The 16,541-nt window shown below is 49.8% G+C and overlaps 1 protein-coding gene across 5 annotated transcripts in view; it reads right to left on the bottom strand.

Moving 5' to 3' along the window:
* VPS35L (VPS35 endosomal protein sorting factor like) overlaps window positions 1-16,541 on the bottom strand; it is a 118,752-nt gene that overhangs the window by 94,617 nt on the left and 7,594 nt on the right. For all 5 annotated transcript variants that reach the window (XM_077773226.1, XM_077773228.1, XM_077773230.1 and 2 more), the window contains exons 2-6: window positions 11,718-11,817; window positions 9,322-9,477; window positions 8,391-8,513; window positions 6,104-6,128; window positions 3,164-3,237 (exon numbers count right to left, since the gene is read on the bottom strand). In XM_077773226.1, the coding sequence (XP_077629352.1) occupies window positions 3,164-3,237; window positions 6,104-6,128; window positions 8,391-8,513; window positions 9,322-9,477; window positions 11,718-11,817 (478 nt within the window). The remainder of the gene's footprint in view (window positions 1-3,163; window positions 3,238-6,103; window positions 6,129-8,390; window positions 8,514-9,321; window positions 9,478-11,717; window positions 11,818-16,541) is intronic.

Here is a 16,541-nt window from a genome sequence, read left to right as displayed (position 1 = left end):
AGTACTGGCTGAGTGTCGGTCTCTAAGTTTTCCTCATACCCCCCAGGACTGATAGTTTTGTCTTGTGACTGCAGAGGCTCTCTGAGTTTTCCACAAAGATGGACAGAGCGCAGGCACTGAGCTGGGCCTTGGAGCAAGTCAGACCTAAGTCAATGCCCCACTCACCCACTAACTAGCCATGTGATTCTGGGAGAGGTGCTTCCTTCCGGCACCTCATCTATACCAGGTACAACAGGATCCACCGCCTTATTCAACAAATACTCACTGGAACCTACTGTGGACCAGACATGGGCCACCATATGCTGGAGATACAAAGATGAACATAAAGACATTATTTCTGTGCTAACGGAGCTTAATGTGCAAAGGATGAGATAGATATTAATAAAAACTGAGGTAAAGGCTCCAGAGGAAACAATTCTATGCAGAGCTATAGTATAGCTCACTGAATCTGAGGTGCCGATTGTAAAAAGCACAATTGTTTGCGTACCACTAACGAAGAAATAAATGCCAATCACAAACATGCATCAATTAAGAGACACAACTTAATTTCAAGGATATTCAAATGTGGGGGAAAGGCCTTCTCTTGGAACAGAAGAAATATGGTAACAAACGAATAGCCTCTAGATGGGTGTCAAGAATGGTTTCCTGGAGGAAGTGATGCTGGAGACACTCCGTAGTGTGCAGGTATCATCGGACAATGCGAAATTGGAGGGCAGGGGCTTTACCTAGACCAGGGAGAGTGCCTTCAGGACAGAGAGCAGGCCACATCAAAAAGCCGTAGCAGGGGCACCTGGGTGGCTCAGTCAGTTGAGTGTCTAACTCTTGATTTTTTTATTCAGGTCATGATCCCAGGGTTGTGGGATTGAGCCCCACATTGGGGTCTGTGCTGACAGGGTGGAGTCTGCTTGGAATTCTCTCCCGCTCTCTCTGTGCTCCTCCCCAACTCATGCACCTGCACATTCTCTCTCTGCCAAAATAAACAAACATTTAAAAAAAAAAACCACTACAGTATTAAAAAACAAAAAACAAAAAAGCTCTGGGAGAAGATCATCCCAGGGATGAAATAAAAAGTAACATAAAGACTTAGCATAGCCTTTGGCACGTGGCACCTGGTCACTAATCCTCAGCTACTGTTAAGATGCTATTTACAAAGTTCACAGGAGTGAGCGTCATGCTAACCCACATGAGACCAGGAACCAAATTCTCTTTTCTATCAGTCTTCGCTGGAATCCAAAGGGAAAAACTCTTTCTAAACAAATACACGCAGAACGTTCATGAGATTTGGACTGATCCCAACTGGTCACTTAAACTGCAAGACAGGGTCCTCCTTATCCCTCTGTACTAGGAGGAGCCCCGTGACCTATCTGGGTGAATGGGCCATGAGCACAGCAGCACGTGTCCCTTCTGGGCTGAGGCAGTGAAAAGCGACCCTTTTTTGGCTCTGCTGTGATGAGCCTGGAAGCCAGCTGTTGTAACGGCAGCATCACAAGACGGTGGTGTGTCTGTCATGGTCACTGGAGGAGTAACGTGAGGAAGAAATAAACTTGTGTTACATTAAGCCATGGAGCTATGGAGGTTCACTTGTTATGGCAGCGTAACCTAGCCTTGCCCTGACCAATAAACGTGTGCCTAGAAGCCATGGGGCAGCCATCTGCTGCTATGAGTGGGGAGAAGCAAGAAAATCCATCTGCAGGGGAGAAAACAGAGAACCAGAGTCAGCTACAAGAGGCTGCACAGAACAGAGAGGGGCAGAGGGCAGCCGGGAGGTGTCTGGGTGATTCTTCAGCTCTTGGTTCCAGGCTGCTGTGCCCTTGGGTTCAGGGTAATGGCCCTCCTATCCTTCATCAGAGTCCCCATTTGCAACTTAAACCAGCCCAAGTGACATTCGGATTGAAGAGCTTTGGTTAAAATGCTCAGCAATTCCATTCGTACGCACCAAGGTTGGCTGAGGACATGCAGATCCGGGCTCCCGGGCACCTGAATTCAAATCGTGTCCTTTCTGAACTAGGAAGGAAGATGGTGGACTCACAGACTTTGCTGGGCACCCAACAGCTCTGGTCTCAGAGCTGGAAGGACCCTGAACCGAGGGCCAAGATACGGGACACAGCAACGGCAACGGCCATCACATGGGCCTTTGGGGATTTCAAATCATCACCGTTTGGCCCACACATCTATGTTCTTCATCGCCATGTTATAGTCAGGGAAGCAGATATAGGGAAGGGGAACGCCCAAGGCACTCTGCTAATAAGCAGTGAAGCTACAGCCTCTAGACTCGGGTTAAGCTGGTGGTGACACCAAGTAACATGTGCAGAGCGCACACCACGTGCTGGCTGTTGGTCTAAGCACTTCATATATGTTAACTTACAATCCTAAGAGGCAGGTACTATGCAGCATCCCCATTCTACAGGGAAGTAAACAGAGGCACAAAGCTGTTAAGCACCTTGTCCCAAATCACAGAAGTGTCAAATGGTAGAGCTGAGATTCAAACGCAGAGAGTCTGGTCTGGCTCCAGAATCTGTGTTACTCATGATGTTATGCTGTCTCTCTAAACGTTATTCCAGAGGATGCAAACCCACTGGCCTCTGGGGGCCAGGCTAGTAGTGTCCGTGAGTGACTCTGGACAAGGAGGACTGTGTAACCCGGACAGCGCACGCCCTGGTTAAATGCAGGAAAGCGGACTCAAAATTATCAGGTGGAATTTAAAGAAAAAAAAAGCTGATTTATATGTGAAACTTACCCATTTTTAAGAGTTGGCAAATGAGTCATGTTTTTTAAAAGCATATATTTTTTTTGAAAGACCCTGGGGGCCACAGCAAGCCAGCAGAGCAGCCGTGTGCAGCCTCTGCACAAGGTATGATCCTGATCCCATGCGAGGTGGCTTCCCTGGGAGACGGCTCCCGCTGGCCTTTACGTTAGATGCTGTCGACCCGGGTTTGCTCAGGCATCACAGTGACAGGACGCCTTCCGAAAACCAGCCCAAGGCAGCTCCTGTGAGTGCAACCCACTGCACGACTGGTACCTTTCCTCGATCAGCTGGTGCCTTGGGAGGAATGAGCACAATGGGTGGCTTGGGAACTAATCAAAGAGCAGTCACCATGACGAACCTCACTTGCAGAAGGCGCACAAGCCCTTCCTCCCTGCGCTCAGCAAATGACTTGCTCACCTCCTCAAAATCATCCAGCTCCTCCAGCCTGGTCCGGACCTTCTCCGACATGGCGGACGTGACGGTCCCTTTCCCTAAACAGAATGGATTCATGTCACACAAGTGGCTTTCTCAGACACCAACGCTCCCCAGGGAAGGCATCTTTCACTCTACACTTTCATCCTGAATAAAGAGGCTAGGGAGCAATTTCATTACAGACAACTCCAAGATTTTGAAAACAACGTCCTTACACAACCAAAGTTCCACTAGAAACGTTTTTGCTTAAAAGCAAAATGGGCCAGGTGGGTGGGCCAGCCTCCATGGTTCCCTTCCATTCGGTATTACAAACATTTCCCTGCATCACTCACTTGCTGAAGAAAAGCAGTTCAGAAAAGGACGCCAAAAACCCATCATGTAATTGTTTTCCACCAACAAAAGGCCCTCTCAGGCTCGAGCTCAGGGCAGGGCTGTCGCACTCTGATAACAACCATGTCCCTGTCTGCCCAGCTCCAGGGCTTCAAAGCCCGCTCTTCAGCAAACAGGGCTGGCCACGCCTCCTCCCAGCACCTGTCAGAGATGAAGGGACGGAGGGCGTGGGCCAGCTGGCTCTCCAGGGCCTCTCATCTCACAACCCTGTCCCCATCTGAAAGGGGCTTCTGTTCTAGCTCTGAGGTCCCCTGCTCCCACCCACCCAACTCACTCTCAGGAATGAAAGTTTGTTCTTTTAAGGCACCAGCTTCTTAGATCTGGTGTGAACTCACAGATGTGTCTGGGAGCAGCTGAGAACAAGGTGCAGTTACTTAATTACTAAAAAAACAACTACTTAAGTTTCCCAGTACTATGTTTGTTTGTTTGACCTCATTTCCTCTTTCCTTATTTTGAAATAAGTACAGAAAGTGCACATTTGTACATTTTAACAGATCATCATAAACCTTTGTAGCCACCACCTGGCTCATACACTGTCTTACTTCTTTCATTCGTCATTATCTCTAGTTCATGAATTTTACCCATGTTGGTGCACAGAACTGTCTCCCTATTTGTTACTTTCTACTGTGTAAATACGGCACAATGTATTTCTTATTCTACTGTTGATGGGTGCTGGGGTTGTTTCCTGCTGCTTACATTTCTTCAAGGCAGCACTTCTCAAACTTTTATAGGAATCACCTCCAGGTAAGTTAACATGCACAGACTGATTTTTAGTAGGTCTGGCAGGGCCTGAGACTCTGCCTTACTAATGCAGCTGGCCCTTGAACCATGCTTTAAGAAAAACATGGGGGTGTCTAGGTGGCTCAGTCACTTGAGGATCTGAATTTGGCTCAGGTAATGATCTCACAGTTCAGGAGTTCGGGCTCCACGTCAGGCTCTGTGCGGACAGCTCAGAGCCTAGAGCCTGCTTCAGATTCTGTGACTCCCTCTCTTTCCGCCCCTCCCCCACCCATATTCCGTCTGTCTCAAAAAAAATTTTTTTTTAAACGCATGGATTTGGGTAGAGTTCGAAAAACAGTTTTATAAAGGGCAAGATACCAATATTTTAGGTTCATCGGGTGCCTGCGTGGCTCAGTCAGTTAAGCATCAGACTCTGGACATTGGCTCAGGTCATGATCTCACAATTCATCAGACTGAGTCCCATGTCAGGCTCTGTGCTGTAAGCACAGAGCCTGCCTGGGATTCTCTTTTTCCCTCTCTCTCTGACCCTCCCCCACTTACTCATACTCATGCTCACGGTCTCTCAAAATAAACATTTATAAACTAAATACATAAACTTCATAAACATTTTAGGTTTGTCAGTCACATGGTCTCTGTCACAACTCAACTCTGCCATTACAGCACAATAGCAGCCACAGACAATATGTAAACAAACTGGCATGAGTATGTTCCAGTAAAACTTTATTTCCAAACTTAAATAGGGGACCAGATCTGCCCTCCAAGACATAGTTTGCTAATTTCTGATCTGGAGTATATCCTAGTAGTAGAACTGCTGGGTCAAAGGGTTGGCCCAACTTCAATTTTAACAGATAACACCAAAGTGCTTTACACACTGGTTTTATCACTTTATATCCCATGGGCAGCCTGAGCATTCCTGTTGCTCTACATTCTCACTAGCAAGCAATCTTGTCCATCTTTCTCATCTCTACGCAAGAGTGGGATTTACTTTTTCCACAGTTTGGGGTCAAAGTTATGGCCATGCCAAGGTGCTCCCAGTCTCTTGATTACGCAGCTGCTGCCCCCAACTGCAGGGAATGGGGAGAGTCTCAGCTGACACACCTGTGATTTGCATATAAACCACACTATGCTCGCCTGCACCTGGTGGTAGCTGAGCTGCATCAGTTACTTCAGAGTCGCCTGGGAGCTTCAAACAAACAAACAAACAAAAAAAGCCCCAATTCCTGGGTCCCATTCCTCAAGAAAAATTCAACAAGTTGGGTGGGCCCCAGGGGCCTGTATTTCTCTACAAGTTGCCCAGATGACCATGCTGCACAGGCTAGTTTGAGGCCCGCGGGTCGAGAGCTTCTGACTGTGTGTCCGGGTGGAAGACACTGAGCGCTGCCATGTTGCCACGTTCAGGGACCGGTGGCCGGTAAGACTGTGGCTCCCACCCCCATCCTGTCTGCCTTCTCCCACAGGACAGGAGAGGACTTAAAGCGAAATGAAGGATCCCTAAAGAGGAGAATTTTAACCATTCCACAGCTGCTGGGAAGGGCACTCGGAGTGGACACAACTGTTCTGGCTAAAATCAAACAGTGAGCTCATGTTTTACTTTTTAGCTTCTTTGGTCTTTTTTCCTCCATTCATTACATGAATATGTATTTCGATTCTGCTAAATGTGTACACAATCTAGGAAGTAACAGCTTCAGTGGAATTCAACACCAGATTGGATAGCACAAACTTCTTTCCTTTGTAAAATGATACTAAGGGTAACAGAAGAATTCCCCATCAAGAGTAACAACAAAAAAAACTCACCTTTTTCAGATCCCATAAACAGATTCTGCAGAGGCAAACAACAATTTGTTAGAATTTTTAAAAACCTAATCGTTCCTGTGACCAAAAAAACCTTGTAAGACAATGGTTCAAGTAACACTAAGGCAACACGACCCGTTATTTTCCAGCAAAGCTGTTTACTTACCCAAGTGAAAAACAAGTATTTCATCAAAGGAGGTAAACACAGCTCACTAGAAACTACTGAAGGTTCAAATTTCTACTTGGTTCACGACACTCAAAGCGAGCTGACAACAGCGTTGAGGACGACGGCGTGGGGAGGTAGCAGTCAGCTCACTCCCTGGGCTTCACAGCCTGGGCACTGCCGACACGACGCGCAGGGAAACGCGGTTGCGGGGGACGGTCCTGTGCACTGGAGGCTGTTAGCTGCTCTCCACCCACTCGATGCCAGCAACGCCTCCACAGTCCGACAACCAAAAATGCCTCCAGAAATTGCCCGTGTCCGCTGGGGGGGAAGATTACTCCTGGCTGGAAAAATCAGTGCTCTAAACTAACTCCGTGCATTCAGAAAATCAGAACCAAACTGCTGGCCCAGGAAACTGTGCCTGCACGCAGTTCACCTAGTGAGAGAGGTGAGCGGGGAGGAGAGGCATCACCGCAGAGCCTTCCTGGTTGCCCACTGAGTGCACCCCCCCAACTCACAGCCCCGATTTCTAATGGGCACACGTGTCCCATTTCCCAGTGTTTCTTCCCCCTGCGTATGGCCCGTGACGACCTTCACGACAAATGTGGCTGGGTGTGTGGAGGGAATGCTGGGAGGGGGTCCTCATATGAGCGAGGGTGCATCCCACTTTCCCTTTTCCTCCTCCAACAACTTGGACGTGAGGTGACCCTGAACACAGCAGGGCAGCAGGACAAGAAGAGCCCGACCCCTAATGACCCTGGAGCTGCCACACCAGCCCTGAGCCACCCTCCTCTGGACTTCCTCTCAGTGCCAAGAGAGGCCAGTCACCATGGCACATGTCATCACGTCATCAATGAGGGCTTCGGTCAGAGGCTCCTGGGTCCCGTCCTCAGTAACCCAGGCATTTCCCCTACTCTCCGCGGTCGGCTCGGCTCAGAGCCTTCCATTGCGTGAGCGACCTGCCCCACACAGGGTCGGCCTCGTCTCCAGGCACAAGCCAACAACGTCGCCCCCTAGTGAACTTGCAGCCGTGGGAGGAAACTGGAGCCACGGCAAGAAGTAAACCTTCTTCGGGGCGTCAGGCTCCTCACTTCTCGACTCAAACCTCCCCAGAACCAGGGCTCCCCCGGTCCAGTTCTTTCTCTGAACTGTGCCAGATCCCGGATTCTAAACACATTTTTTTTTGAGAAGCCACTCAGCAAATTTGCTCCCAACTAACACGGACACGATGAGGGAAACTTGCAGAGGCCAGGAGTTGGGGCAACATTAACTGTGATATTGTGACTTATAAGCAATTACATATTAGGTCTTGACCCTGTTCCTGGTACAGAAGCTCCTACCCCGCTTGGAATTTCCTAAGTACTCCTAAGAGTGCTAAAGGAGGCTGTGTTAATCAAGCAACTTCTGGACCCACCTAAGGATGGAGACTGGCTTCCAGGGGAAGAAAACATTTGACTGAAGGGTTGGAACTTTCAGAGCCAAACCTGACCTCCAGGGAGGGGAAAGGGAGCTGGAGACTGAATCAATCACCAATGACCAATGATTTAATCAATCATATCTATTTAATAGCCATAAGAGCCTTACAGAAAGAAGTGGGTTTGGAGAGCTTCCTGACTGGTGAGCCAGAACACACCCGCACGCCATCGACAGGACCCCAAACCCCGTGGGGACAGGCCTTCTGCTTGGAACCTTGCTCTCGGTCTCTCTTCAAGTGGATCTTGATTTGCAGCCTTTAAAATCCTTGTAGTCTCGTGAGTAAACGGGTTTCCTGAGTTCTGTGAGCCACTTAGCAAATTAACTGAACCCAAGGAGGGGGTCATGGGAGTCTGACGCACAGCCAGACGGTCAGAAGCACAGGTGACAACATGAACTCACAACGGGCGTGTGAGGTGGGAGAGAAGGTGGAGCGACTAGGCACCTCACCTGTGGCAATGGACGCGAGCTCCGGGGATCTGCGTGTCTGAACGGAGTTGAGGAGCAAGACACCCAGCTGGTGTCAGAGAATTGTTTGAGGGGCGGGGGGTGGAGAGGAGATCCTACACATGCGACTGGGGGCAGAATCATAACAAAAAGACGTCCCTACCAGATCCGAAGCCGGCCCAGGGAGCAGAGTGCGCTGGTACTCACGATAGAGAGCTTTTCTGTGGTCGTGTAGCGGGCAAGGATTTCTCCTCGTTTGCTGGCCCAGGGCTCAAAGTCCGATCCTACGACCGAGTTCTCATCTCTGTCTCGTCTCTTTCTAGAGCTGTCCTATGGAAAGGCCAGACAGGGTCTCAGCAGCAGTATCCTTTTCATCTTTCAAAACAAAGTACAGGGGCGCCTGGAGGTGGCTCAGTCGGTTAAGTGTCCAACTTCAGCTCAGGGCATGATCTCACGATTCAGGAGTTTGAGCCCTGTGTTGGGCTCTGTGCTGACAGCTCTGAGCCGGGAGCCTGCTTCCTATTCTGTCTCTCTCTCTCTCTGCCCATCCCCCTCTGCCTCCTGCTCCCCAAAAATAAAAATTTTAAAAATTTAAAAAATAACCCACAAAGTATAGGGAGGGGCACCTGGGTGGCTTAGTTGGTTAAACATCTGACTCTTCATCTCAGCTCAGGTCATGATCTCATGGTTCGGGAGTTCAAGCCCTGCATCAGGCTCCACAGAGCCTGCTTCAGATTCTGTGTCTCCCTCTCTCTCTCCCTCCCCTGTTTACGCTCTGTCTCGGTCTCTCAAAAAAGAACAAACATTAAAAAAACTTTTTTTGGGGGGCGCCTGGGTGGCTTAGTCGGTTCAACGTCCGACTTTCGCTTAGGTCATGATCTCGCGGTTCGTGGGTTCGAGCCTCGCATCGGGCTCTGTGCTGACTGCCTGCCAGCTCAGAGCCTGGAGCCTGTTTCAGTCTGTGACTCCCTCTCTCTCTGACCCTCCCCTGCTCACGCTGTCTCTCTCTCTCTCTCCTAGAAATAAATAAAAAAAATATTAAAAAAAAAGTTTAAAAAAAAAACTTTTTTTAAACTAAAAGGTGAAAAGCCGCCAGCCCCGCCCCCACGTGACACAGACCACCAGCGGGGCGTGTTACCGTGGCTGCAGGGTCAGCCGTGGCAGCGAACATGGAGAGGGGGTCGGTCCCATCCAGCACGCTGCTCAGCGGGTCCACCATGGAGCTGGAGGATGAGGAAGACGTGGAGGAAGTACTGCCTTTGCGGCTCACTTTCTTGGTCTTCGACTCCATGACCTGTGGGGAAAACCTGAGCGGGTCAATTGAAAACCTCCTACGACCCTTCCCAGACACCCACTCAAATGCGTTTTCCCCTCATTCCTTTAGCTGAAGTGACCACCGTTTTGTGGCAGGGAAACTTGCATTTTGTGACAAACTGAGAGGACTCAGAATCCCAGCTACGGAGGAAGGGAAGGCGTGAAGCTGGGGTGAGGAAGACCCAGGGCCACTCGGTGGTAGAAGGTCGGACAGAACTGCATCCTCATAGGGCCCTCTTTCCCAAAGCAGGTCCCCAGGCAAGCCACATCCACATCACCTGGGAGCCCATCAAAAACATGGACTCTCAAGCTCCACCTTGGATCTACTGCGTCGGAACCTGCAACTTAACAAGTTCGAAGAACTTCCGAATGCCATGTCCCGGTGAGCACTGAGGGGCAGGGGTGGGGGCGGGGAGGTGGTGTGGGGGTGTGAAGCCATGTTTTTGTTCCACTGGCCGCAAACTTTTCCTGACTCCAGATGACCGGATCAGGAGTGAACCCACGAGCCAAGAGGATCCAACCAGAGTGTCTCTGCTGAAAATCCGGAAGGGCTGGTTGGGCTCCACTCTCCTTAAACAAGGAAGCTCTGAAAACCCAGGGGCCGGGGGAAGTAAGGGACACTTTGGGCGCATCCACAGGGAAGCAGAGAAAACCGTCTTCAGAGAGGATGGGATGGGACAGAATGAAGGAAAGGACTGGCCTTTGTCCCTGGTTCTGCGAAAGGAGGGTCCCGTCCTTGGAGTGTCTGTCATTCACGTGCCCCTCAGTCACACCTGACTTAATATGAACAGGACCAGTGTGGGGGCTGGTCACGAGAAAGGCCACCCCGGTGACACAGCCAGGGGATATCAGCCTGACCTCAAGGGAGGGAGGCTGGAGATCAGGTCCAGTCACGTGGTCAGGGAATCACTGCATCACGCTGCATAATGAAACGCCAACACAAAGTGTGGAACTTTGTGGAACTTCCTGGCCAGCGGCCGCACGATGCGCCAGGAGGTGACACACCAGTGCCACAGGTAGAGGCTCAGAGGTCTGCCTTCAGGACATTCCTGGGCCTCACTCTACCTCTCAGTTGGCTACTCCTCATTTGTATACTTTATATAAAACTGTTAAGTACCGGGCTGCTGTGAGTTCCCTGAGTCTTGTAGCACATTATCGAGCCTGAGGGGAGGTCTGGATTGCAGCCAGTTGATCCAAAGTGCAGGTGGCCTGGGGTCTCCCCAAACCTGCAGTAGGTGTTTGAAGCATGGACAGTCTTATGGAAGACCTTGCCCTAAACCTGCAGGGTCTGACACCAACCCCGGATGATGTGGTGAAGGGGCTCCTATTGGTGCACAATTGTCATTCTGTCTGCCTGGCATCGTCCCTCCTTCTCCCAGGCTCGGCAGTCCACGTTTTCCTTGGGAAAGCGGCCTTCCGTGACTCTCAGCTCCTACAGGCCTGGGTGAGTGGGGTGGGAGGGCTCTGCTACCAGCTCTGGGGGTGGGCACTACCCCAACCCAGTCAGTCAGCATGTTCCCTTCCCCGGGCACCAGACCAGGTCAGGGAGGGACACGTCACCTGAGAAGACCATCTCCCTGCTCTTTTCACGAAAGCTGCAGGATGTAAGCCTAGAGCCACTGCGGCTGGTCTGTTTCCACAGAGTGAGTTCCTGAGATCAGATCGGATCCGACTCTTCAGCGGCTCAGCCATGATTACACAAGCCCACGGGGCCTGCCCGGGGCCTGGGGGGCAGATGCTCCAGCTGTGACCTCCTTCTTTATGTAATGGCCTCTGGGCGTTCTCAGGCATGTGTCTGTCACCCTCACCCGGGCCGTGATGACAGCCATACAGCTTCTCTCCCCTGCTGGTGAACCAGTGCTAACCCAGCAGAGAGGGGCCATCGAGATCACTGGCCTGCTTTTCGCTCTGCTTGTTAAGTAACTCACACGGACGAAGACGCTGTTCGGGACACACGCAAACTTAAGAAGGGGTTTTGTTCACACCCCCACATCAGGAACAGAGGCATCCCCCACTTGTGACAACCTCACAAATATGAGAAAGAGCACAATGGACATGACCGTGGGTGAGGTCAACGTCACAAAAAGCGGGGCCCAGGAACAAAGTGGCCGATAGAAACATGCAAAAGCAGCTACGGCCGGCAAGTGGGAAAGACCCAAGAACCCGGCTTGTCATTTCATGGGACAGGAGGATTGGTTAGGGCCCCGTGACCAAACTTACAGTTATGGGCTTCAGCGGGTGATAGTCCCCAAACTCCAAGGGCACAGCCTCCAGCCGGCAGGATGCAAACTCTGCCTTGTAGTTCCGCCCCCGGGAGTGCCTGGCAGATAAATCCCAGACGGCCATCAGTTGAGGGGATACAGAACACACTCGAATCACTGGCTCAGACTTTCTCGGGGCCATGGCAGCTTACAGCCGAAGAGCGTTTCTACCAAGCCCAAGAAACGCTGCAGAGAATCTTAACACTCAGCTAGAGCATACGAGGAGCTGCCCAGACATCCAGACGATGAGGCCAGATGCCGGAACTGAGGGCGCTTGGGGAAGTGATGCCAACTTCCCTTCCCAGTGCCCCCCAGACAGCCAGCGCCCGAAGGAGGAGCTTCTGGAGAGAAGGCGTGTGGGGGAGGGAGAAATCCGGCCCTGCTCTCCCCACCAAGTTCACGGGTGCTGTGTGGAGCCAGAGGGAGGTGAGCAGGGAACAGACGAAGAGCACCCTGTCTTCACAGGTCATGGGAAGGGATCAGGAGACAGACAAGCAGAGCAAGTATCCATACTCAAACACGAGAGGAAAACACATGGGAAGAACAGCAAAGTGGGAAAGGCATCAACGGGCAGGAAGGGGAGATCTCAGCATGGGCAGAGAAAAAGAAGAGAAAAGGAATGGGCAGAAGCAGTACTTGAAGGGATGGCAACTAAAATTCTTCTGAACTAGAGGCACCCAGGTGGCTCAGTCGGTTGAGATTCTGACGCTCAGTTTTGGTTCAGGTCATGATCTCTCAGTTTGTGAGTTTAAGCCCCACATCAGGCTCTGCACGGACAGTGTGGAGCCTGCTTGGAATTCTCTCTCCCTCTCTCTCTGCCCCTCCCTTGCTTGCAAGCATGCACGCCCTTTCTAAGTAAATAAACTTTAAAGAAAAAAAAATTTTTTTAACTAAAACAAAGTTTTTCCAAACTATAGATCTCAAGCTACAGGTTCAAGAAACACACATGCCCCAAGCAGGCCCCACACAAAAACAAAACAGAAACTGTACTTCAGGCCTTCATAGTAAAAGGGCTAAAAAATAAAGACAGGATTTCTTAGAATGAATAAAGACACCTTACTTTCAAAGGGCAACAACTATATTACTAGCTCAGCAGAGAGCCAGCAGACAAAGGGATCAGTAAAGTACCAAAGAAATTAACAAAAATCCTGCCCCCAGTGAAATGAAGGCAAGAGAGTTTCCCCGTCAAAGAAAAACCAAGAACAGCATGTACAGCAGAACTACACTTAAAAAAAAAAAAAAAAAGTTACACACAGAAACAAAATGATCCCAGTTGAAAACAAAAACTATACATATAATATGTAGGTATGTATACATGCACATGCTGTATACACACGTGTGTATACGTGCACACATGTGTATATGTGCACACATCTGTATGTATGCACCCATCTGTATATATATGCACACACTGTGCACACACGTCTGTGTACATATACACACTGTGCACACACCTGTGTATAAATACACACGCTGTGTACACACATCTGTATATATGCACACACTGTACACACATGTCTATATGTATACGCTGTGTAGGCACGCGTACACATTGAAAAGTAACAAAAGGTAAAAGGTGGGGGTAAAACTAGATTAGTGACCACAAAAAACCAGTAACTTACGGTATTTAAACTACGTGTAGGGGGCCCTGGGTGGCTCAGTCAGTTAAATGTCTGAGTCTTAACTCTTGATTTCTGCTCAGGTCATGATCCCGAGGTTGTGGAGTTCAGCCCTGAGTTGAGTCCCCCTCTGAGCCTGCTTAAGATTCTCTCTCTCCCCCTGTGCCCCTCTCACCTGCTCTCTAAAAGAAAGTAAAATAAAACACATGTAGAATTAAAGGTCAACCAGCACATAAAAGGTGCTACAGTCTGAATGTCTGTCCCCCCTCCCCCTCAACCCCCAAATTGATAGACAGACTGATNACGCTGTGTAGGCACGCGTACACATTGAAAAGTAACAAAAGGTAAAAGGTGGGGGTAAAACTAGATTAGTGACCACAAAAAACCAGTAACTTACGGTATTTAAACTACGTGTAGGGGGCCCTGGGTGGCTCAGTCAGTTAAGCGTCTGAGTCTTAACTCTTGATTTCTGCTCAGGTCATGATCCCGAGGTTGTGGAGTTCAGCCCTGAGTTGAGTCCCCCTCTGAGCCTGCTTAAGATTCTCTCTCTCCCCCTGTGCCCCTCTCACCTGCTCTCTAAAAGAAAGTAAAATAAAACACATGTAGAATTAAAGGTCAACCAGCACAGAAAAGGTGCTACAGTCTGAATGTCTGTCCCCCCTTCCCCTCAACCCCCAAATTGATAGACAGACTGAAATCCTAACCTCGCCTTTGGGAGGTGATGAGGTCTCAAGGGAGAAGCCTCATGATAACGGACCGAGAGAGGCCCCGCCCCGTGAAGACCCTGCACACTGGGTGAAAAGCAGAAGTCGCCTCACCTCACCGGGCTGGCCAGACGTCCAGCCTCCAGGAGAAACAAACACTTTTGGTTGTAAGTTGCCACATCTGTGATTTCTTTTCTTTTCTTTTTTTTTTTTTTTAAGACGATCCGAAAGGACTAAGACTCAGACTGAGAAGTGGGGGTGCTGTCGTAAAAAACACCTAAAAATGAGGGAGCGCGTCGGGGACCAGAAAGGGCACAGGCTGGAAGAGTTTTGCAGGTCCAGCTAGAAGAGCCACCGCCCCCAGGGGACGGTCCAGGGTGCCAACCGTGAGGGCTGCAGAGAAAGCCTCAGCCCTCCTGGGGAGCTCACCAGGGGTTCTCAACAGAAGCTGGCCGAAGAACCGTCAAGGCCAGACGAGCAAAGACGGAAACGAGGACTGGGTCACTGGACACAGAAAGGCGGTCCCAGCCAGGACCGGCGTGGCTGCACTGTGCTCGCGCCCTGGTGTTGTGGGGACAGCGGAACTCATCAGCCATTAAACGGAGTATTTGCAGGAGGACATTTCTGAGCAAAGAGTTGCAGGAGCAGCTTGGCTGCTCTCCAATTACGGTAAAAACCGACAAGAGAGAAATGACTGCAAACCAGCTTGGCTCATCAAAAGGGAAACAATTTAAAAACTTGGAGAACTGGGGCGCCTGGGTGGCTGGCTCAGTTGGTTGAGCGTCTGACTTTGGCTCAGGTTGTAATTTCACAGTTCGTGGGTTCGAGCCCCATGTCGGGCTCTGTGCTGACAGCCAGCTCAGAGCCTGAAGCCTGTTTCAGAATCTGTGTCTCCCCCTCTCTGCACCACCCACCCCTGCACGCTGTCTCTCTCAAAAATAAACACTGCAAAGCTGGTCCCCTTGTTCCTTAGCCTGGACATCCCCTGAATTCACCCCCCCCTTTGCCCCACTCACAGCTGCACGTCTTCACTAGTACTTCCAGAAACCCCAAATCCAACTGTGTCATGCAGTCAGCCTCATCGATGAGCCCACGGACCCAGAAACCTACTCAGTATGAGAGAATGGAGATCCCAGGTCACATCCCTTTCTAAATAAACCTGGCTTTGAGAACAGGAAAGGAGGAAGGCCAGTGAACAATACAGGTTCATCTCTACTTATTTTTTATTTTATTTATTTTTTTAAAGAGCTACTGTGTTAATTTGGGGGATAGGGGCAAAGAGAGAATCTCAAGCAGGCTCAATGTCCAGCACAGAACCCAAAGTGGGGCTTTATCCCACAACCCTGGGATCATGACCTGAGCTGAAATCAAGAGCTGAATGCTCAACCGACTGAGCCACCCAGGTGCCCCACTACTTTTTATGTTTTTGAAAGGAAAATCCCTATCACGATATATTGCCTGGTGTCTCTGGGTCACATTTACCAAGGATACCTAGTCCTCCCTTCCAGAAATAGGAAATATTCTTCCCAACTCCTTTTTTTAAGTATATTTTTTTTGAGGGACATGGGGGGAAGAGAGGGAGGGAGGGAAAGAGAGAATCCCAGGTAGGCTCCATCCTGTCAGCACAGAGCCTGATGCAGGGCTTGAACTCACCGAGATCACGACCTGAGGCAAAAACAAGAGTGGGACGCTTAACCAACTCAGTCCCCCCCAGACACCCCCCGCTCCCTCCCTTCAATATGCTGCCAGCCAATCCCTGATTTATAAAATAAACAAAGACCCCCAAGAATAAAGAAACCAGAATAAGAGCATCAGGGGCCATAATGGAGTTATGAAAAATTACACTTTTTTCTCTTCAGATCATTCTTAACTTTATCAACAGAATTCTGAGAGGTTAATTTAGTGGATTGAGTGGAAATGTAACCGGACCTAAAGTTCAGTTGCAAATGTAATAATCATTAACAAATCAATCCACAGCTGAGAAAAGACTGTATCCCAAGAGCAGGTGACTTGATATGCAGAATCAAGGAATCATAGTTCTGGTTTACATGGATTCGCTGTCCGGCAGGACCCAGGCCAAGCCCTCTCCCTGCACTTCCTTGTTTAACTGCCTAACGCAGGTGCTGGCGTTACAACCATTTTTCAGACAGAGAAGCTGAGGCTTAGAGTTGAGGGGACAGCAGCACAGGACGGGGACACAAGAAAAACCGAGGCAGCCTCTCAGATGCAGGAAGGAGCTCTGCAGACCACCCAAGGGTCATCTTGAGAACCTTAGACAATTGTCTACTTTTGTCTTTTTTTTTTCTTTTAAAGAACCAACCTTTGAAATGATTTTTTTAGTATTTATTTTGAGGAGGGAGGAGGGGCAGAGAGAGAGGGGGAGAGAGAATCCCAAGCAAGCTCCATGCTCAGTGCAGAGCCCAACACGGGATTCAATCCCACAACCACAAGATCATGACC

The sequence above is a fragment of the Crocuta crocuta genome, unplaced genomic scaffold (genome assembly GCF_008692635.1).
Source record: "Crocuta crocuta isolate KB4526 unplaced genomic scaffold, BGI_CrCroc_1.0 scaffold16, whole genome shotgun sequence".
Lineage (NCBI taxonomy): Eukaryota > Metazoa > Chordata > Mammalia > Carnivora > Hyaenidae > Crocuta > Crocuta crocuta.
This window is presented reverse-complemented; position numbering and strand designations above follow the sequence as displayed.